Below are 24,176 nucleotides of genomic sequence, written 5' to 3' on the forward strand. Positions count from 1 at the left end.
GCTAAGTCTATTAAGGAGCCAAAGCTCTGCTCAGTTTCTGTGGTGCACGTAGTTCTAATTTAAGATTTATTTTGTTTTTTATTTTACCCTCTTTTCAGGTTAGGAAAGGAAGAAAGGAAAGGCAATGTGGGTTTTTTTCACCATTTAGTATCAGTCAGAACATTTGAGCATGCTCATGCAATAAAAATACCCTCACCTTTTGTCTCAAAGCTACAGAAGTCTGCCATAAACAGGCTGCTATTCAATTTTATTTTATGTTCATTTGCACTGGTATTGAAAATGAGAAACAAGGGAGACCACAGGTGCTAAAGCACTCAAGAACTGGAAAACAAATAAAATGCTTCATTTTCAGCCAAAGGCAGGTTACAGCGTTTCCTGGGAAAAACCTTTTAACAGAAGGATGTTTTGTTGTAAACTAACTGATGGTGACATGAAGCAGTATTGACTATAATAGGTTAATGTAATCTGCATATTTTGTGATTATCTGAGATACGGCTACCATCTAATGAAAATTCTGCAACACTTGGAGCCTGTGCACAAGGTTATCTCTTCTTGCATAAATCTGAGCGCATAAAGGGGGTTGGAGGAGTGCTTTAAATTGCCAAGGATGATCTGGATGATAAAACTGAAGTGCAAAATGAATATTAATTTTTAGTGCAGTAAAATTAGCTGCCTGACGAGGATTGCTGGCACTTAACCTTTTCTGGAGTACAGTGATCTGCTTTCAACTGAATTTTTAGATTATTTTACTCTTTCAATTTTATGTTTGTTTGATGTGTTTATTAAGCCCATTCCAGTTTGGACACCGTAAGAGCGCTTGTGGGAGATGGGAACTTCTGGGGAGGGCAGCAGGAGGAGCATGCTGTGAACTTTTAGGGGAAATGCCCTGTGTGCAATTAGTCACTGACATCTTGGCCAAACCAGTTTAGTACAGTGACCCCTTCAACCAGGGGGAAGCGCTGTTTAGGAGAATGCATACATGATATCTCTTTTGGGGCAGCAGAAAGAACATGAAATTCTGAACCCTGGACTTCCCAGAGGAAAGTCCTTGGCATTCTCCAGGCTACTTTCTCTGTGACTAGGATTTTTATGTAACTTGCCAAAGGAGTCAGTCTGCCTTCCACTGAGGATGCATCTTTATGCTACTGTGTAAATAATATATTCTAAAAACTTGCAGTGAGGAACAGTGGAGTGAGTACCTGTTGGAGTCACAGCCTAAGTTACCCCAACCAAAAGCTATCATCCCCCAAAACAAGTTACCTTAAGATAAAAAACTTGGCAGAACTAATTTTGCGTTCCTTAACTTTTCCTTTACGAGTCATAGCTTCTTAAGTCACTCTGTCGTGGTTCAGAGTTGAGGTCAGGTCTAGGCTCCACAGGCAAGGAGCTGGATGTGCCCTGAATGGTAACGGTTCTGAGTACTTTGCACATTTAGTGAAAATGAGTTTTCAACTAAATTGCTATTAGAATTACTATAATCACTACTCATTAAAAAAATCAGGGTTTTTAGTCAGACTCATTTACAGCTTATATTGGACTAATAACCTTACAGTTTTCCATTATAAGAATATTATAAAATATGTTCTTCCATTTGCAGAGCAAATCTCCTTCTTAGCAGAGATGACCAAGAATCTATTTGCAAGCAATTTTATTTGCATTCAGTAAATTTGTCAGACATAAAATCATGATATATGTAATATTGCTATAACATACTCATCTGTTAACTACTTCTGACACTTTTGTGAGAAACCATCCAAGAACTTGCACTCTCAGTAAAATGTATTTGTCTAAATTAATATAATACAAGTAGCTACAATTTCTGGATAGTAAAGGAACAAGTAATTTTGCCACTGAAAAGGACATTTGTGTTCTTTGTCAATATGGAGAACCCAATCTTACAAGGAAAGAAAAAGCAAATGAAACCTACAAAGTCATGTGTGACTGTCACATGTGAGAGGAAATGTCTCATTTGCAAAACACTGAAATGTAGCTCAGAAAAAAAGGATGTGTTTGTGAAAAAGAGTTCGACAAACTGGTTTATTTTTTAAGTATTTGATTTATCTGTTATTTGAAATAATTATTCAGAAGGTGGTGCATTTTCCAAGTCATTTCAGGTATTAAAACACTTTGGCCTGTGTAAATGCCATTAGAGATACTGTGTTTACCAATTATTTATGAACTTCCTTTTCCTCCTTATTTCGCAGTGCTCCATTTATCACTGCCAGGATGCCTTCCCTCCACCAGTGTGGTTTCCATATCACTGCATGAGAATCCAGGGGATATACAAAATAGTGGTCTCTTTCTGTATTTGCTGGTAGGATGCTTGAATCCATTTACTGCTTTTGTTTCCAGTGTTGTGGTTAATCAAGGGACAGCCTTTAGGAAATATCTATTGGCAATCAGCCCAGTTGCACGAAAACGAACTTTGTGATACAGATGTTAGCCAAGTCTTTAAACTGGTGAAAGCTGAACCATTCTTGTTCCTCTCCCTGAGCCAGTACGGCAGTCAGGGGAAGTCCCTTCCTTTATTCTAGGGAAGGACCTTTCCTGCATCAGGGGTACCATTGCATTTCAGGGTACAAAGCGTTAACGTGGAAACCTGCTCAGTGGTGGAGACTCGCTAGAAAAAGCAATGAGGAGTTAAATGGGATGATCAGAAGCCTGCCACTTGCATGGGCTTCCTTCCCACTTAACCTCAAAGGGTTGGTCAGAGAAGCGTCAACATTATCCTTCAAAAAGTCCCGCTGTGTGGGAGGGCTGGGGAGGCTGCTGCCGCAGGTGAGGAAGTGAAGGCAGAGGTCGGTTCTTTGCACATTTTGAAGCAGTCGTGATTCCTGAATTTGAAGCTGAAAGTGCCTGTAAATCTTTCTTCTCTGCACTCCCTCAGCTCTGATTATAATGAGCAATCAGAGTGGCTGAAGTGTTGCCTTGCTTTCTAGATGAGGCACTTGTAATACTACATTGAGCTCATTTGAATACTAATTAGTAACAGGTTCTCTTTAACAAAATGTGCAGCCTTCAAATAATAGAAACAGTATTAGAAGTGAGTTCCATATTTGACACATACTTGCCTTAAGCATACACATCTATGTTATAGGGGCTGTTTAATAAAACAGATACACCTAATACATCAGCAAGTAATTACAAATACCATAGGAGAAGAACTCGCATGTTGTTCTATTCTGTATGTATGCAACACATCGCGCCCCACTAGGTAAGGTTCACGTTTCAAAATGCGACAGAATAACATGAGAATGGTCTCAGCTTGCAGCTCCTGCAGGTTGTGGGACTAAAAGCTTGGGGAAGAACAGAAGCAGTGAAAGATGAGAGGTCTTCCAAGAATTAGTTGTTTAAGGACATCTTGAACTGCAGGGACATATAGATCACCAAGACTTTCATATTCAGCTTCTCACATGGCAATATTTCCATGCTCATAATCATCCTTTTCATCTTGATCTTTTTTTGTTCTAATACTTTTTTAAATTGAGACACCGGAATTCTTCAGTATTAAAGTGAGTGGGGGAATCGTACAGGTTTTGCAGTTTGGTTTCTTTTACTTTCTTAAAAATATGTAATAGAAAATGTCCTTTTAATTGATACTGCACACAGGACAAATCCTTTCTGTAGAACTGAATGTAATGCCTCCAAGACCTTTCTCCTGAAATAACATTGTCTAGATTCTTTCATAGTGTGCGCAGATAGAGCTGTTTTTTATCGCTGGAGAATTTTTATTGCTGTTTGACTTGTTTTCTGGATCACTTATGAATAGTTTAACAGAACATATCTCCAAATGGTTCTTGTGGCATTCATCTAGCAAATTCCCAAAACCAAACACCTCTTTCCTAATTTTTGTAATGCATAACTTGATCAGCGCTCCAACTGCCACCTCATTAAATAAAAGAGCAGCAGCGACACTTCTGTATTTAGTAGCAGTGTATTCAGATCATCTATCTAAGTTAGTCCCTCATTAGTTTATGAATCCCAAGGAAGCTTAAGCCTGAAATAACTATCAGATCTCCTTCACCATAATGCTGTGTTGCTCGTCAGACACTTCTGTGTCTGAGGAATATTACTGTGGACAACTCCAGTGTCTATAGATTTCAGTGATAGGAAGCAACTGAATAGGAATCTGGTGTTTGGATCAAAATCATGCCTAAGTCATGATTGCTCAAGTTCTTTGAAAGCTATAAGCCAAGTGGGTAGGTTGCATAGCTAGGTTGGGAAGGGCTTGGAAATGTCATTATGTATCCATCTACAACAGCAGTTAGTTACTGAAATAGTGCCTATGTGCATCAGTGGACTTATTCTCTAGGCTGGTATTTCAGGAAGCATTCTTCATCAAATGGTTGGTTAAGCAAGTTGTTACTTTAAGTGTGTACTTGGAACTTTCATTGTGAAATTGGGTTTAAATATGCAAAGAAACGAATTCCCAGAGTGAAGCTTCAGTTTCCTTCATAGTCAAAGGCAATTGCAAAGTAGCCCTCTGTGGATTGACTCTTTGGAAATACAAGTTTTTCATTCTGCTTATACATGAAATACAGTAGGCATAGATTTTTCCATCCAGAATTTTCTCTATGATAGAAATAGTCTGTATTTTCTTCAGGTGACCAAAACCAAGTAAGTGCTAGGTCACTTGGTGCTACTTCTAAGTACTTGACTGCTATATAACTGGAGTTGACTTATATTTCAGTTTGATAGTGCATAGCAAAAGAAATCATTCAGAACCTTGAGAGCTTCTAAATGTTTATTTTCATGTATGGCCCTGTACTTAGAGACAGAATACCTTTTGCAAATCTGATGATACAAATATTCTGTCTGTATGTTCCTTGGAGAAAAAGCTTCCAATAGGACCAATAATAATAAAAGTAACAATAATGACAACACAATATTAATAATAACAATAAAAATAATATACAACTTAATGACAGGAAAGAAAAAAATAATTATTTAATTTAAATTTTCCTGTTTGTATATTTTAATTGCAAATACTCCTTTTATTAAACACAGCTTTTGAGAGCACTGTTTCTAATTCACAGATGTCAAGATGAATGTTTCCTGATTAATAAGGATTACAGATAAATAAATACACTACCATTATTATCAGTATGTAGAATATTAGCATAAATACAGTTAACCTTCTTTTCAAGATGTCGGATAATTTATCATCAGCTAGCATGTTGACCTGAAACATTAGTAGAGCTTTCTTGTGTCCATAACATTTGTAATATTTGTGTCTAAAAAAAAATGATTACAATTTATAAAACCAAGATAAGTTAGCTCCAAACACAGTGAAATAAATAGAGCTAGAAAGGTGTAATGCAACTAGTAGAACGGTTTCCAGAAAGTAAGAATGGTAGAAGAGAAAAAGAAAATACATTTTCTTCCAACCAGTATGAACAAAGCTGTGTCTGCATTGCTCAAATGATCTTTTTTCTCTTGTGCCACAGGCTTAAGCTCTTAAAGTTCTTACAATGTCATCAGCCATTATAAAATATCTCTACTCTTATTTTTATAAAATCACTAAATAATTGTATCCATTTGAATGCGTTGATTTGGCACTTGACTGCCAGCAAGCCTGGTGTAGCTGAACAAAACCCCATAGCGAGGAGCCCTTCTTAAAGTGATGGTGAGGTTTGATCGTGTGGTCTGTGCTAATTAGTGTTGGTCACTTCTGTGCAGAGCAGCATCCTCAGGAGTAGCTCTAGTAATCCCAGCTCACACTGTGGCAGAGCCCAAGTGATTGGATTTAAACCTCAGGAGTATTTTCCAGACCTGTTCAGCGAAGGCAGTAAGTAATCTATGTTTTTTTTTTCCCTGACACTTGTAGCCCTGTGTCTCAGTGAGGATGGTGTTGTCGTCATGTCTTGTGAGGCAGGCAGCAGCACAGGGCTTGGAACTAGCCAGGCTTGGCTCCTTTTGAACTTAATTACTTCTAGCAGCAGTTGTCTAATAGCCCACTGATTTGTACTGTGTTATTTTAGCTTTTGTCTAGATTTGTACTATATTTGTAATTAATAGATAGTGGTAATAGTCATTATTCTATTTAAAGGGTGCTGCTATGGCCCTAGAATAGAACTCAAGTGTATGAAAGTACCGGGTTGGGATAGATGTGGAGGCCTTGAAAGCAAAGGCACAGGGTGATAAGGAAGGCTCCAGGACTGTAAACAGGGACTTCACATCAAGATCGGTTACTGATTATTAGAGTGCAACCCTTGGAGCTGGGTAAAATCACTTCATGAGTAACAATGAGAACTGTCCAAACAATGACAAGAGCAAAGAAAAAGTACGCAGCATATGTAAAACTTACCATACAGTGAATTTGGATAGGGAATGAAGTTGCAAAATGATGGAGAGACCAATTTACATAGCATGTTATCATGGTCCCCAACTATCAACCAAATACCACCCAGCTGCTTGCTGCCCTGATGGGATGGAAAGGGGAATCAGAAAAAAAGGTAAAACCCTGTGGGTTGTGATAAGAATAGTTTAATAATTGAAATAACATAAAATATTATTATAATTAAAATGCAGTATTAATAATAACTGTAATGAAATGCCAAAACAACAAAAAGAAATAAAACCCAGGAAACACAAGCAATGCACAATACAGTTGCTGACTGATGCCTAACCCAATCCCAAGGAGCGATCAGCAACTCCTAGACAACTCCACCATTTTATATACTGACATTCCGTGAAATGTCACCATCAGTATTATATGTCTTTCAGCAAAGGACTCAGTGCTGCCAACTCGCAGCAATGCCCCTTCCCCAGCTGAAGCCATTAATCTTAGGACTCCCCACGGCAGTGAAAGGGAGAGCGTAACACCAGGGAAAGCATCTGATGCCAGAGCGTTTTTGTATATGTCATTTTATCTGCATGTAATTTGACCTGCAAGTGTTAGTATGGAACTAAACTACTAATAATTCATTGATGAGACTTTTACAACTTTACTGAGAAAAGTAATAAATACTTCATATAAGGTATGTTTTTGCCGATAGTAAGAGTGTAACAGCTTTGTGGGATTTCAAATAACCTACTATGTAACTTGGCTGCAACAAACTGGTAATTAGACTCTCATAAATAAACCCATGACATTTTGTATTCTCATTATTTAAGACTAAGTCTTCATCCTCAATCTTAAGGCATCCTGAAAGCAATGGTCCCTAGTTGCAACCATAAGCTTTAAGATGAACATAATATTCTTAGGAAGCATCTATAGTTATAGTAATCATGCATTTCTTGACTTAATTTTATTTCCTGGATTACATCTACAAACTTGCAACTCATTGCCTATATTCATTTTTGGCTTGTTTAGTTGGCGAATCAGTTGTCTAATGACTGGGTGTCGTGGTTTAAGCACTGCTGCTGCTGAACCTAGGACACTGGGTGATTCTTACCTATGCTGTTTTAGCTTTTGCTTAGATTTGTACAAGTGTAGGAATATTTGTAGGTTTGTGAACTCTCTCTCTGCTCTATCAGTTTTCTGGCAGATAATGTATACATACGTCACTAGATGTTGGTCACAGTGGTCACTGGTTGTAGCCTCAGATTTGGCACATAACACTTTATTGTGTTAGCCTTTTTCCTAAACATTTATTTTTCTTTCACAGAATTTATATTTTTTGTTCATCTAACATTCACCCCAGGTGTTTGGGCTCTTTACAAAAGTGATTCAATAGTTCCGTTATCATATTCTTCTACTGATTTGTCTTTGTTTTTTTTTCTCACCTATCTAAACAAAATTAGTATCTAGGTACAGCTTAGTACCTCTTTGCCATAAAGGTGTTCTTGTATTTCATTATGAAAAGCATCAGGAAATAAAGCACCCTTGAACTGAAGGGCCTGTTTGCCCAAGGCAGTGCTGAATCCCTGCTCTATTTTGCCAAAGCAACTATAAGAATTTTCATGGCTCATCAAGTATAGAAAAATAACTTCTATCACCTGTATCTCAACAAATTTCCTCTGTTGTAAGGAATGTTCTGTCTGCATGGCTGTATTTCTTTATGGGGTCTTTGTGGCTGGCAGCAGGTGTTGTATACCCACTCTCTTAGCTCTGCTGTGTGACCTCCCCTCATGTACTCACCATCTCCACCTTCTTGATCCTCTTCCTGGAATGAGAATAACTGGTTTAAAAACAAGAGTTGGGGGATGGCTAAGCTCTTTTAAGCTTCACTCTGTACCCTGCTGAGAGCTGTGCCATTCTACCACATCCATTCTCAGATTATTTCCATTTTTTGGTTTCTTTTTTTTTTTTTCTTTTGTTTGTTGGTTTGGTTTGGTTTGTTCTCTGTTTCTCCACTGATGGGACCTAGGACCTGAAATACCTATTCTGATTTACTTGTTACTGTATAGTTCACTTCTTACTTTTACTGCAGTCGTTGCAGACATCTTTATTTTTGCATTTATGTCCATATTAAACATTAGTAGATTTACATCTACAAAACTTTATACTCATTAGTTTTCTTCTGTCGAATTGTCCATTGATCTTATGAATAATGCATCTGTAGCAACAGCGCTGTGATCATCATCGTTGTCTAATCTCTGTGCTGTGCTTTCATTTGCAAATTCTTGCAAGGTAAGTAATCCACTGCAGCTCTCATTTTATTCTTTTGAGTACCTGTTGTTTCTTTTCAGAGCTGTATTTGTTATGTTATAGGAAGTTCTGTGTATTTTATTGACGAAATTTATCTCTGAGATCTACACAATTCCTGCTGCAGGCTTCTCTTATTTTTTTTATATTCTGTTATTTAAGTGTTATGAGGATACTTTTTATTCATTGATCTGGGTTGTGTAATTTTGTTTGCTATGCAAACTCCATTTGTTCTTTCAAGTTTCTTCCAGTAGTTTTATTGAAGCATTTTGGCCAGGGTTCCAGCTAGAAATCAGTTCTCTGTCAACACACATCCTTTTAAAATGGTGAGGTTGCTTTCTCATCCAGAGATAATTCATCATTTTTCTTGCCTTTTGTAGCCTTACCACTGACATGCTTCACTTTTGCAGAGGCCAGTACTCCTCAAATTTCTTCTATGGAGTTTTATAATTCATTTTCCCTGCTTTGGTCAACTGGAAATTATAAAACACAGCAGATGTTTCAAAGCACCTGTTATCTTTTATGAGGGAGCGGTTTATGGAGCTATGCATCAGGTTAAGGGCAGGTAGACTTCAGCACTGTGTGACAGACATTTTAAGGTAGCAGATGAGGGTGAAGGAATACTGAAGCACATAGGGTGAGGGGAGCTGGGTTTGTGTGTGGAATATGGTACTGTCAGTCTTGAGAGATGAGGGGAATTAGCATGCAGAAGGGAGTGGAAAAGGATCAGGATGAGGGGGTAGTTGTCTTTGGAGGGTGGTGTTTTTTTTTCTGCTGTACTTATCCTGCTGTGCAGTTAAACATCACCATGCAGTAAACAAGAACTTACTAACCTGAGTGAGGGTCAGTACTGAGAGATTGCCATCACTGATCCAGAAGCCCAGGGAATCTTCCATTCATTTTATAAATCAGAGCTGATCGGGTCCTAGATTTGTTGGGATTTTTTGTTTGGGTTTTTTTTGTTTGTTTTGCGTTGTTGGTTTTGGTGTTTGGTTTGGGTTTTTTTCCCCTAAGATCCAGTGCCTAAGACATAAACTGCATTTGATTGTTTTTAAGGTCATTCTCTACAGTGAATGCATCAGGCTTTCAGTGCAGACTGTTTTTCACAGTAATTCCATTCATGTCTACATGAGTATGCTTAAGCAGTTACAATCTCCATGATAGAGCTGGAGGCAAATGACTAGGCTGCTAGGTAACCTTGGCCAAAGCTGTGCAAGCTAAACAGGCTCTGGAAAACTGCACATGATGTGGGAAATGGTAGAATGTAAAAAGGTGTGAGAATCTGACAAAAGTTACAAACAGCACCATGGGGAATAGCTGGACCTAACAGGTGGTTAAGGCGTAATTGTATGAAAAATAACCAAAGTCCATAGGTGATTGGACTGGTGCATTAGAGACCCTTAAGGGTGCAGTCTTGCAAGGCCAACAGCACTTCCATAACCTTATAAATAGCACTGTATAAGATAGATTTATGATAATGTCACTCCTTTTGCCTTCATGTGGCAGATGCCAGAAAGTCTCAATCCATCTTGGTCCTTACCAGTACTGTGTGGGGTCTTTATTCATTAGTGTTTTAGCTTCAATCAGAAGCATGGTTTAGGGGAGAGCCTCCTGATCATTCCCAAGGACTTGGCCATTACTTACACTGAACAAAGACCATGGGAAATGAACCGACTCCTATTCCACCTAACTAAACTGAAGCTGGGCTCCAGGAAGGCTCTCTGACTTCTTATGGGAGCTCTGTGCAACTAGACTACAACTAGCAGGCAAAAAACACTAAGAGAAGGGGTAGTCCTGTCATCCTAAATTTAAGTAGTGTGGATGTCAACTTCGCAGCACTGACTTTGGGGGCTTTCTGGTGTTTTTCAAGAGACTTTTTAAAAAGCATTATGGAGAAAACTTTGAGCAATTACTAGGATATCACTTTACAACTATTAAAACTTAATTCTGTTGAAATACTTCATGTCAAATTATTCCAGAAGTACAGTCATATGTTTGGGTTTTTTTCCAGAAAACTGAAAAGCATTGTAACATCTCATGAGAGAGTGTTATTTCATGTTCTGGTTCTGTGAACATTTTGGTGAGATTTCAAGTGAAAAAATAAAATGACAAAGATACTTTAAGAGTAAATATAAAGATATTCTACCTTCTGTCCTGATGATCTTAATATTTATTTTTTAGCTTAAAACAATTACCTCAATTTTCAACTTTCAAAAATAAAATCATGGGTCACATGTATTGAGTTATGATTTTATCATCATCTGCAAAATGTTGACTTATCATGGAGCAAGATCTAGGGTTCTGGAGCTAAAGGATTAAACCATTGTGTGTTTTGTGAAAAATCATTAAGTACATCTTCTACTGCAGATAGAAAGAACTGGATGTGTATTGTTTGAAGCATAGCATTGTGTAGATACTTTTGGTTTTAAGCAATGGTGTAAATGAGGCAAGGCTAAGACAGGTGAAGTTAAAGGATAAATAAATAAGTAAATAAGAATTGTAATCTATCGTTACAATTTTTATGTCTTAGATATAAAAAATCCAGAAGTTCATAAAGTATTTTAGTGTATTTATAAAGCTGTAACTTCTTAGCAAATTTTAAGCAAACTAGTTTACTTTCTCTGTGATTAGAGGGTAGATTTAGATGAGATATTAGGAAGAATTACCATACTGTGAAGGTGGTGAGACACTTGCACAGGTTGCCCAGAGAAGTTGTGGTTGCCTTGGAAGTGTTCAAGGCCAGGTTGGAGACAGCTTGGGGCAACCAGGTCTAGTGGAAGGTGTCCCTGCCCATGGCAGGGAAACTGGAACTAGATAATTTTTAAGGTCCCTTCTAACCCAAACCATTCTATGATTCTATGATTATGTTTTCTGTCTATAAAAAGCAGATATATATGCATATTTTCTTCAAAATTAATTCTGAAGTTTTAAACTCATTTCTTCAGCGTTACTTATTGCTATCTTCTGTAGTAATGACAACATTTTTTCGTTATGTTGTCACAGTCAATGCTATTCACATGATCACTATTTTATATGTTTGCTTTTTATGTAGAGGTAACTACTATGAATATGTTTTATGATTTACATTCACTATCTCAAAGCCTTGTATAAAAAAGTGGATTGACGTTTTAAAACATTACTTTAACATAAAGTAGGATTTTTAGGTTTATTTTATAGCTGGAAAACTGGGACTTGGAGATTGACAAGATAAATCTACGTGAGGTGAATCACCATCTTAACCAGTGTACACTAGATTGTATAGGTACCATATATCAGAACTGGAACAACTCAGACCTTATATCTCAAATAGTACGACTTAAGGCATACTTTATTTTAGTGATACTAAAATGTGCAGCCTTCAGATAGTCATTAAGTAGCTTAAACACTTTAATAAACAACAGCATTTTTAAAGCGCTCCGAAATGTTAAATGAGCCTTTCTTTTCCATTGTGAACAACTAAGATTCAGACAGATTTGTGCAGGTTTTCCGTTATAGGTTTAATATTTCAGCACTTGCTTCTGTAGTATTTAGCATGTTTTTACTATGCTGATTAAAATCTGTTATAGATGGTAATTATGCTGATTTTATCATTCAAACACTCAATTGATTTTTAAATCTCTTAAGTGGCTTGTACTAGACTTTTATTTCTCAAAGGGTTTAGAAGTCTGCTATATTATGTCCTTTTGTCATGTTCTCTGTAAATGCTAAATCAATACAAAATCAGTAGATTCCCAGTTCTAAAAAGAAACCCACACACTTTTTTTGTAGGAGGAAGAACTAAGGAAAAGTGGAGAAGCCAAATACGCGCACTTGAGTGATGAGCTTCACGTATTAATTGAAGTGTTTGCTCCGCCTGGAGAAGCGTATTCTCGTATGAGTCATGCCTTGGAAGAAATAAAAAAATTCCTCGTTCCTGTAAGTGACTTATAGCATCCTTCCGTGACTGGTTATGGTTATACCGCATTGGATTTGTACCTTCTTTAAGCACCTTTAGCTCAAGGGGAAAAACAAAAAACAGCATTCTGTTGAACATTCATCTTTCATTCTTTCATCTCAGGGAGATGCCAAACAGGCCATTAATTGTCACAGTTGAGGAGTTGGTCCACTGATACATTTCCTAGATAGTTTATTATTTCAATTTGTCTTTATTTTTTTTTCTCTTTTTTCTTTCCTTTCTTCGTTTTGGAAGGGAAGAGCGGTTTAGTTGCTTGTTTTTTCTGGTTGCAGACATTAGTCATTAGTATGTGAGTACACTTTTGAGATTTTTGAACATTTAAGTCTGTAAAAAACATTCTTTTGTATATATAATGATTAATCTAAATATCTTGCTAATGAAGTTAATTAATTTCTTGTGGAGCAAACAGCATGAGTAAAACGTTCTTCAGGTGATTCTGTTCAGACAGGTTGTCATGACTCAGACCCCAGTTTAGCAATCCTTCATCAGCTAGGAGAGAGCAGAAACATATTCTAAAGCTGGGAACCTTTTTGCTTTGATTTATACTAAATAAATACTTACCTTTTGTCTTGTTGATTTACCATCAAACTCACTGGAATTTGTTTTCTCCACATTTATACAGTATTCCATGACATTGTCATACTTAGTATTTATCCTAGAATTGAAGCATATGCATACTAAATACTAAGTAAAAGTTATTTTATGTAGTACTAGAATTACATGAGTTACTGCCTGAGATCTATCCTATTTAGTACTTGAAAAAGGTTCAGAACTTGAGTCCCTTCAAAAAAATATAATGGAAGCCTGTTTCTATTTGTGGTAAAAAAAGAAATGCAATAATGCTCATATATCTCAGTAATAATGGAAGGATTCAGTAAATGCCAAGGTAAGAGAAGTGAGGCATACACACATTTTCATGGCAGAACTTAAATGTTTTATTTGGTGGGGTTTTCTTGGCTGGGGAAAAAGAGAATAAATTATGAGCCCAGTATTTAAGTACTGTTATATTTTAAATGTTCACATTTTTTAGAGCAGCTAAAAATATTTTTTACAACTTTTTAATTTTTTACTAAAATTAATTTTTTAATAAAAATTTTTAATATTTTTTATAAAAAATAAGTAACTTAACATTGTTAAAAAACAGATGGATATTTGTTTTCAATAACAAAATTCATTGGCACCAAGTGAGAGCCTATAATAAGTTGAGTTATATTTTAAACAAGTTGAATCTGCCTTTCTGATTTTCCCTTTCTATCCCCTTATTGTATTTACAGTTTTAGAATACTGGTAATATACTGGTTCAATTCTGGGAAATAACCATAAGACACAAAAACTTTTTTTTTCATGTTTTCTGACTGTGTTTTGCACATACAGTATGAGGAACAAATTAGGTCAGTGTTGTAATGCTGGCAACATAACATGGAATCCCATTTTGGCTGCAGGTTAATGGTGAAAATCTGCCAAGCCGTTAAGACTGAAAGAAAATTTATAGTTAAGTAATATATTCGTGAGAAGTCTCAAGTGTCATTGCTGAAAATGGTAGCAGGGCTAATTACAAAGATTCTCAGTCTTTGTCCTTTTGATAACCCTATTTCCAGTTGTTTGTGACTTTGCCAAACTTTTAATTTGCTTGTGTAAGAGGCTCCTGTTTAGAGTTATCTTTGTACGTCCTCTTCATTCTGAAAGACAGGTCCTGCATTACAGCTGATGCGGTGGTGATATGCCCCCTGGCATAGAACACCATTTTTTAACACCATTATGTACTCTGTCCAATACTGAGAAAATCTGTTGTGGGTAAATAAGGAAGAGAGAGCAGTGTGTGATGCGAGTAGTATGATGCTGTTGTAAACATTCAGCATCTGTGAAAGCATAAATTTTGTGTGACCCATAATGTATTGATAAGTATTATATGTATTTTCCAGAACAAGCTGGAAACAGCTACACTGGAAGAAATATAAAAACAGCTTCTTTGTTGCAAGATATTGGACTTGGTTGACAGCAGCAATAATCACTGCAAACAAGTAACAGTTTTAGTTTATGACTTGTTAGTTTTACCCCCTCTGCTTCATTTCAGATTTACAACGATTTACAATTAACTGGCTGGTTGCAACATGTGTCAAGGGATTTACACTCAAAAAGCTTGCGCTAGATAATTTCCTGTTTGTTCCCTACTTATAGCATCTCTTGAATTTGTTCTATGATGGTTTGTTGTTTGTAAGACCTAATTTATTGCAGCAGTGAATACTAGAATTGAATGACAGGCATGAAAGCAGTAAAATCTAAGAGTTTTATTTATAACAAATCTAGGATGCAATAAACCATTAAAATAAATTTTGACATTGCTTATGAATTTTATGAAGTTTAAGGGAAATACTGCCCTTAGAAATAACACCGATTGTATCAGTAAGATGGAAGAATGCCTTTATACTTTATCCATAAGTTTTAATGAAACTGAATTTGAAAATAAAAGCCTGGAAAACTTAATAATAGAAGAAGAGAAAAATGTTGAATAGGCTGGAGGGGAAATAATTGAGTGTTTATTAACTGAAGGAAAGATTTAATGAACAATTACTTTTTATTTCAATGCATTTACTTAGTTTTCACCTGCAACATTGCCCAAAAATAGTATCGAAATTTTTACTAGTGAAGATTTCACCTCCAAGTCAGAGGTAGAAACTAAGCACTGCTATTTACATTGACTGTTCCACATGTTAACATGTTTCAAAGCTGCAGGCAGCTTGGCCTCAGGTGGTGCATTAGTATGCCTCTAACAGGCATATCTCTGAATAATTGAACCCCCAATTTTATTTTTATGTTACTCTTAATGTGAAAACGTTAATACAATTAAAATACAACAGATCAAAAGACCCATGATTAAGTAAATGGGACTAGTACCTTGGAGTTTTGAAACGTAACTGCCTGCTCAATTGTGGGTTTTGGGAACCTAGAAAAAATAAAAACCAAAAATGTGCTCTCCCAGGTTGAGGTTTTAGGGTAAAGATTAAACTTGGAATTGATGTTAATGTAATCCACCAAGTTATCCAGTATTAACTGTATGCAAAGTACAAACGGTAGGGATGCTTAGGAGGAAGATGCGTGTTTTGCAGATTCATCTCTGGGGTCAACACAAATTCAGTAAAATTCATAGGTATCTGACTGCCAAGTGATTCTGACTACAAACTTACAGGGACTGGCGAGGAGCCTAATGCTGATGTTATGTCTTATTGTCTCAGAATGGGATGCAAGGTCAGCAAACTGGAAGGAGAGATGTTTAAAAGGCAAATATGGAGGAGAAAATGCTCAGAGGTTTACAAGCTCTGCTGATTTTAAATGTTTCCTAGCAATTAAATGCTGCAAAACTTTCTTCACCATTAATGAGCAATGAAATGCTACGTCACTCATACAAGAATTGATTACATCAGTCTGATTTAAATCTAAACATACAAACATATTTTCTGAATAAGCTATGATTTCCACACAGTAAGGGGCTATACCATCTTCAGGTGTTCTATGCTTCTTAAATACATGCAAAATATTTTGCTGGTAACCATTTTATCCCTTTAAGTGAAGCATTTTTATTTTACATGTTTAGCGTCCCTTGGGACGAGGAGGGAAGCGGATACTGATCATTCATTTTATGTATGAGTGCTCTGTAACAGGGAGCTATTATGTAGAGGGCAGGTTGCAGCTGCGGTGACACAACCACTTTAAAAAGATTGTTTACAACTGTGCGGTCAGAAATTGAACCAATTACCACTTCAAGAGTTGCTTTCAACTTATTTGCATATATTTTTGTAGCCACTTATATCTGCTTTAAATTGGGGCATATTAACACCACTCAAAGGCTGGGAATAAACTCACAGTCATTTAATGCAGTCCAATTGATGGACAATTGCTCATGATCATCTGCCTGCATACCTCAGTATTTTCTGAGGGTGTTTATCAGACTGCTTTATTAGGAACTATTGGGATGAGGCAGCAGGTGAATGCAGGTTTTTACATTGCTGTCGTTGTGAATGCAGGCTGCAGTGTCTTCCAGGCTTTCTCCTAGATGCCTGAATCTCTTACTGAGTCATTAACTTTAAATCATTAAAATGATTTTCTTACCAATCATTTGAGAATAAGTGTTCTCACTGATACAGCTTCCAGCATAATTTCTTCACTCTTCCTAACTAAAGGTGGATGATTACTGAGGAAAAAGAGCCTTTCAGTGAAATAAAAATTTACTAATTTTATACAGGAAATTCTTCATACCAGAAATGTGTATGAAAAAGATTAGATTTGATGGGATTTGAAAACAAATCTTGATACCAGCTTGTTTCAGGTGGAACAATTAAATAATTTTAGAGTTTAATCCCTTGAAGGTCCTTCCCTAACTAATGTTTCAAAAAAATTATTTTACTTCAAACATGCACTTACTGTATATATAGTAATTTATATTTAGTACAAACCACAGTTACTAACGATCTGTTATGCCATGTTGCACTGACTATATTGTAGTATATACAGTACACAGTAATACTTTTTGCCAAAACACAGTTTTGACTGGTTTATAACAACCGCATCTAGATACATGGCATTTATTTTGCACATTTTTTGTTACAATCTGAATTTCTTCTGTGCTATGTAATGAAATCTCTATTTACATACCATTTCACACTCTACGGTTTTGTAATCTTTTGTTTATAAAAAGCTATATTATAGGCATGGGGTTCAGTCTTATTTGTTGTCTTTCAAAGAACCTCGGTAGGCAAACTCATAGAATAGTTGGGGTTGGATGACAGAACAATTTGTGTTGGAAGGGACTTTAAAGATCATCTCATTCCACCCCACCTGCTACAGGCAGGAACACTTTCCACTAGACCTTCCACAAAGCCCTGTCCAACTTGGCCTTGAACACTTCCAAGGATGGGGCAGCCACAGCTTCTCTGGGCAACCTGTGCCAGTGGCTCACCACCCTCATAGTAACGAACTTCTTCCTAATATCTAATCTAAATCTCCAGTTTCAGTTTAAAGCCATTCCCCTTTGTCCTGTCACTCAATGCCCTTGTAAAAAGTCCCACTCCATCTTTCTTGTAGGCCCCTTTAGGTACTGGAAGGCTGCTCTAAGGTCTCCCTGGAGCCTTTTCTTCTCCAGGCTGAGCAACTCCAACTCTCTCAGCCTTTCTCCATAGGTGAGCTGCCCAGCATTCTGGTCATCTTCATGGCATTCCTCTATGCTCACTTCAACAGGTCCATGTCCTTCTTGTGTTCGGGCCCCCAGAGCTGGACACAGTACTGCAGGTGGGGTCTCACAAGAGCAGAGTAGAAGGGGACTGTCCCCTCCCTTGACCTGCTGGTCACGCTTCTTTTGGTGCAGCCCAGGATACTGGTGGCTTTCTGGGCTGCAAGCACACACTGAAGCTGGATCATGTTCATTTTCTCATCAGCCAACACCCCAAAGCCCTTCACTGCAGGGCTGCTCTAAATTTCTTCTCTGCCCAACCTGTAGCTGTGCCTGGGATTGCTCCGACCCAGGCGTAGGACCTTGCACTTGGCATGGTTAAACTTCATAAGGTTGGCATCAGCCCACCTCACAAGCGTGTCAAGGTCCCTCTGGATGGCATTCCTTCCCTCCAGCATATCAACCGAACCACACAGCTTGGTGTCATCGGCAGACTTGCTGAGGGTGCACTCAATCCCACTGTCCATGTCACCGACAAAGATGTTGAACAAGACCGGTCCCAACACCGATCCCTGAGGGACACCACACGTTACTGTTCTCCAGCTGGACATTGAGCCATTGAGCATAACTCTTTGAGAGTGACCATCCAACCGATTCCTTACCTACCAAGTTGCTTATCCATCAAATTCATGCCTCTTCAATTTGGACACAAGGATGTTGAGCAGGACAGTGTCAGACACCTTGCAAAAGTCCATGTAGATGACATCAGTTGCTCTTCCCTTATCTACCAACACTGTAGCCCCATCATAGAAGGCCACCAAAGTTGTAAGGCATGATTTGGCCTTCGGTGAAGCCATGTTGGCTGTTACCAACAAACCCCTTATTGTCTACGTGCCTTAGTATAATTCCAGGAGGATCTGCTCAATGAATTTGTTGCCCACTGAGGGGAGACTGACTGGCCTGTAGATATACGTATTTCTGTATGATGGGAAGCAACAGCATAGCTCCATCTCTAAAAGAGACATCTTTTATCCCCAGCAAAGTAAACAATTTATACTTGCACATTCTGCAAAGATACTTGCAGTCACAAACAATTACTACAGTAATTATTTAAAAATGGGTAAGGAAGTTATTTGAGCAGCTATTTCAGTTTTACTGGGTTCTCTTTTTCCCACTGTGAAACATCTCTGGCAATTTCACACACAAGTTTTGATAATCAGGGAAAAAAAAATCAGAGGTTCTGTCAAGGCCTGGAATGTCATGGCGTTTTACCTCTTCACAGCATTTTTTCCTAAAGGTTGATTATCAAATTAAATTATTATAAATATGTTCAAACAGAAGTGTTCTCAAGAGAGTTAGCATATCTTCTGGACAGTCCTTGACTTTTACAAGCTTTGGAGATTTTCTGAAGCACAGTATAGGCCAGTTGAACAGCAGCACTTGTGTAGATTAAATCACTCATTTTAAGCTTGATGAAAATCACCCTAAAACTATCCCTTAAAGTGAAGGTTTGGGGGTGGAGACGTACACTAAACCAGCCTTTTTAGTTGAAAGCTAAATTCCAGTATTTCTCAACTGACTGAAATTTGTGTACTTGTTTTACTTAATTATGTGTAGACTACTGTTTATTTCTGCTGTGAAGCTGTAAAAAAGGTAGCCACTGAAAGAGCACATAATTCCTCAAATCTCTTTACATTTGTGTTGTGATGAGTGGGTCACCTGTTGGCATGCCTGACAAACAACTATCTTTTGACTAAGCTTAGGTCTCTGGCTGGTTCAGGGTGGTATGGCTATTTCACAGCCTTACATGTGCTTTAAGGGTTGATACTCCCACTCTGAGCGGATTAAGACCTTTTTATATATGCCAGGGATGTATTTAGTCTGTGAGAGCAATCTCTTGATGATCTCCCTCTGACACACAAAGGAATCAATATAAAAGGCATAATCTTGGCTGCCAGAGCCAACCTTTCTTTTGCCTTTCAGTTTAACCAGAGACATTAACCTGATCAGGGATTTTACAATGATGGTTAATCCGAGTGAACTACAGAGACATGGCTGTAGTTTAAATAAATATTTGGAACTTGCTGGTGAGTCTGTATTCATCAGCAATTCTATAGGCTTGTCTTGCTGCTTCCTCTTGCTACACTGTAGGTTTTTCACCAGTGGGAGATCAGAAGCAATTATTTGTGTGTAGGTAATAAAATTCATGCAGATAAATTTAAATCATATAGTATCGTTCCTGGTTTCTTAATAGCAGGTCTGTCAAATGTAGCAAGAAGTTGGCTATGCTGTTGCACATTAGACAGTACAAGCCCCTTCATCTCAGAGGGACCACCAGACCCTCCTACACATCTGACATTTCCTTTAAGAGCTGTGTGTGTGAATACAGATTTGGCCAATCATCTCATCAGTAAACACTGGGTATTTGATCCAGTGAAGAGGCTACAACTTCATGGTCATAATTATGAAAAAAAAAAAAAAAAAAGATATGCAGGATGTTGTTCTGTGTTTCCATCACACACAATAGTCTTTTTTTGAGCCATCAGTATGAGGAAAGAAAAGGACATTATTGGTGTTATAAGACTGAGGGAGATGAGAGTTACTTGGTTTCACTCTTTCAAGGAATTGGTTTGCAGCTTACCCAGGCTACTTTATATCTGTTACACTTATTTCAACAAAATGACAATGTGATTTTTGAGGTTTAATTCATTTGTGGAGGGAGACTCAAATAAAATAAAAAATTAAAAAAAAAAACAAACAAAAAAAAAAACAGAAAAAATGCTTCTTCCCTTAATTCAAATTGAAAGGCAGTCTGAAAATAATACCCAGGCAGTGTGTTGGAGTTTGTGATTCGTTTTAGTTTCCTGTTTCTTTGTTCCTTTCCTTTTAAAAAGGGGAAAACAGAAGGTTTTAGAGGCATTCTTAAACTTTATGTCTTGTGGGTTTTTTAATGTAGCAAAGGTCATTGTAACCAGTTCTGAGGACACAGAGTTATGCTCGCTTAGGAAAGCATGAAAGAAAAAGCACAAATACAGAGTAATCTCTCCTCTGTTGTGTTCTTCCAGCTTCCAGTAGTCAAAAACTGAATCTTTTCAAGGCTGTGTCTAGACCGTCTTGCCTTATACCCTGTGGTAGAGTTTTCTTCTCTTCCCTGCACTTGTCAAATGCTCCCTTGAACCTTAGTTAAATATTTGGCCTCAGAAAAGCATCATGTGGCAATGAGTTTCACAGTTCAATTATGCGGTCTGTGTAAAAACAAAACCAAAAACCCAGAAGTCCACTTCCTCTCGTTTGTTTTAAAGCAGCTGCTTAAAGCTTTATGAGTGCCCTCATCTTCATGCATGGTTGAAAGAATGGCTAATTGCACACCAGTCCTCACTCTTAGATTGCTCTGGATTTGTTTCTTTCTAAGTCCCCCCGTCTTTTCTTGTGCAGAAGCAGACGTAGCTCTGATTATCCATGTGGCATACTTCTGGCTATCCTTTCCACAACTTTCTTTGTTTTCCTTAGCTTACTCCTGGTTTGTTTGTTTTTTTCTGTTTGGATGGGATGGTCAGGACAGCACAGAGAAGCCTCATCTCATCTCGGTATTCAAGAAGCAGTACACTAGTGAAATGGATCATTCTGTTACTTTGTGGTTTAGGGTTAGGCTTTTTCTAGAACTATCGTACTTCCCACTTGCACTGATTTGATGTTTTTCAAACAGCATTTGTAAAAAATCCAGGGCATCTTCCTGAATGCTAATAAGAAGTTTAGAGCTATTTACATTCAGTATTTTTATGTCTATCAATACTTAAGTATTTTCACGTGTATTATTTTGCATTTATCAACACATTGTTTTTCTGACAACTTTATTGTAATAATTGAGTGCGAGTTCTGTCAGCAATTTTCTGCAGAAACTTTTAGATTTCATTGCCCTGAATAACTTCAAATGAAATTTAAATGAAGTTCACAATTCAATTTTTTTTTACATAATTTATAAATATGATGAACAAAACAGATTTCTGGAATCACTCAGTAAGCTCTTCCCCTCAGTAAACACAAAATTATAAAACCAGCCCAACTATTCTTAATATTCTTTCTCCTATAATCAAAGAGAGAATTACGAATCAAGAATGTGCTTTCTTACCCTTCGACAGCTTCTGGTGTGGCTGATGAAAGTTTTGACTTCCATCCATGGAGATATTTAAAAATGGATGTCTCATTTGCTCTGCAATGCCGTATAGCATAAACCTGTTCAGAAATTATCTGTATGAAGGTTAAAGGCATATTGGTCCACAGAACAGACTTCTATAAGACCAATGACAAGAACCTAAATACATTCAGTGTGTGCAAGCATGAGAAGGTTCCAGTAAGGAAAGAATATATAATTGTATATTCTCCTGATGTTTTGAAAGATTCAGAGTATCCTAGTGGCAAGGAATAATATAACAAAACTTCATTTTCATGAGAGATTTTTGAAGGAAAAACAAAAATATCAACATGAGAAGAAAAGATTGGTGGTTGACTATGAAAACTGCTTTCTACAGAAGAACAATAAGTTTAATATACTTTTCATTAAGCCTCAGTGATAAAGGGATTGCAAGAACTTAGAAATAATCACTGTATAAAAATGAGGAAAAGATGCAGAAGATGGATTAATAGCAATCAGATTTATAAAATAAAAATTTCATATTTAATTGGATATTTCTGAAGGAATATGTGGCCAGCAGTGCGATGATAATACAAATGAGTTCAAGGAACATTAGAAATAAAAGGAATCCTGAAAAAGATACAGACTTTAATCCCTGGAGATGGTAACTGTATCAATGACATTAATGATGCAGAAAAAAGCAGAATGTTTCCATAAATATCAGTTGTGTAGCTGGAAAAATACAGGGTGGTGTACTTGTGTGTTACTGAAATGGGGCAACTGTAATGTTAGTTTAAAAAAAGCTGTGTAGAAAAAAGTCAGGAATTGGGTAAGAAGTCATAGTCTGGGAGCAGTTGTGTGAACAGCAGAGCCAATTAGAGCTGATTTCTAATGACTTCATGTCTTGTGTTTGGAGTCTGGGGGATCAGGTGGGTGTTGTGTTCCCTGTCTGAAACTATTATATATTCCAGACATTCACAAATTCATTCATTTGTGGGACTTTTTTGTGGACCTAATGTGGGCATTTGCTCTTCAGTGATGGCGTTGCCAGTATCTTCTTCGTCCTTCTGGATGAGCACTTTTAGGAAATTGGGAAGGACTGACTGTTTTAGGACTATGGGATGTCTGTCAGTTACAGCTGGAGTTGGCCAGTTAGCCAGAAGTTAATTGGGTTGCAAGCAGTGAAAAAAAAAGTGGCAAGTGAAAGAAAATCTTGCAGTAGCAGCATGACTGTGTGGTGATTATGCTGTGACCAGCCTGTCACAAGTCCTTCGCAGAGTAGTTGAGGAAGACTGCAGCCTGCAAAGCAATTGAGAAAGGAATCTAACCACCTCTTTAATGTTTTTTTATGTCTTAATAAAAGTAAATTTGTTAACAAATCTGATTTCATATTCAGTGAGAAAATTTGTAGATAAAATGAATTGCTTTAGTGACACCTGATATTCCTGTATGATGTAAATGACGGGTCAAAACTTTTTTAGTAAGAAAGTTTCCCTAAATAGGTCTATCTGCAGCAATTTTCTGAAGGAGCTGGTATGTGAAAATTCTTTGTCTGTCAAATCTGTATGGTGTATCATCAGATTTTGAAGATGGAGATTTGTGTCTTTATGTTAGTTTATTTCATTTGAACATATTCTTCTGTCAACACAACAGGTTCCCTTGGGGTGAGATCTGTAGCAGGAGCACAGGTGGTGCAGTACTTAGGCCCTGTAGCAAAATATGTAGCCATTAAACAGGTGAAGAGACTTGTGTGAGAGTGGTGCCTCAAAGTGCATCCCCAGCCATCAGCCCGCTTATACTAACACACGAAAAATGCTGAGAATTAGGCTGTATCTTATATCTTGCCTCCCTGCTAGGTATAGACACTTCACTTTGGAAACATCAAGATGAGAGACAAAGATAAAGTAAGAGTGAAGCTAGAGAAGGTTTTTAATAAGAGAGGAATCACCCTCTGGAGCTGCCCATAGTCCATGGACTGAAAAGGGAAGCTGTTGCTGACTTAGATTAAAACAAAATGACACTCTTGTAGGTATATAAGAGTTTTAAAAAAGAAAGTCTCTGTGAGGCATAATCTTCCTGAAGAGTCATGATGACACTAGAATCTAGTGATCAATTTTGTTTGGGGCTGACTGGAGATGTTATGGAGAAAGAGGAGTGAGGCAGTCTGGTACCCAGAACTGTATATTAAAGTCAGTTGGGAATAATGGTGGGAATGATTCACTCACTGGTGAATAGAGGCAGCATCTTGTTGAGAAAGGAAGGTTGAAAGTGGATACAGGCATCAACAAAAGTATAACTCTCATATTTCATATTTAAATCTCTTGAGTACAATCAC

At 37.3% G+C, this 24,176-nt stretch overlaps 1 protein-coding gene across 5 annotated transcripts in view; it reads left to right on the forward strand.

The window, feature by feature from the left end:
• The window catches only part of KHDRBS2 (KH RNA binding domain containing, signal transduction associated 2), a 365,680-nt gene that overhangs the window by 159,658 nt on the left and 181,846 nt on the right, over positions 1-24,176 (forward strand). For 4 of the 5 annotated variants that reach the window (XM_061347847.1, XM_061347845.1, XM_061347848.1 and 1 more), the window contains exon 4: positions 12,359-12,505. The exons of the other annotated variant lie outside the window; for it this stretch is intronic. In XM_061347847.1, coding sequence (XP_061203831.1) covers positions 12,359-12,505 — 147 coding nt within the window. The remainder of the gene's footprint in view (positions 1-12,358; positions 12,506-24,176) is intronic. 5 annotated transcript variants of the gene reach the window in all.

The sequence above is a fragment of the Neopsephotus bourkii genome, unplaced genomic scaffold, assembly GCF_033783945.1.
Source record: "Neopsephotus bourkii isolate Nb327-2 ecotype Australia unplaced genomic scaffold, CSIRO-AGI_Nbou_v1 NB_330, whole genome shotgun sequence".
In the NCBI taxonomy this organism is placed as follows: domain Eukaryota; kingdom Metazoa; phylum Chordata; class Aves; order Psittaciformes; family Psittacidae; genus Neopsephotus; species Neopsephotus bourkii.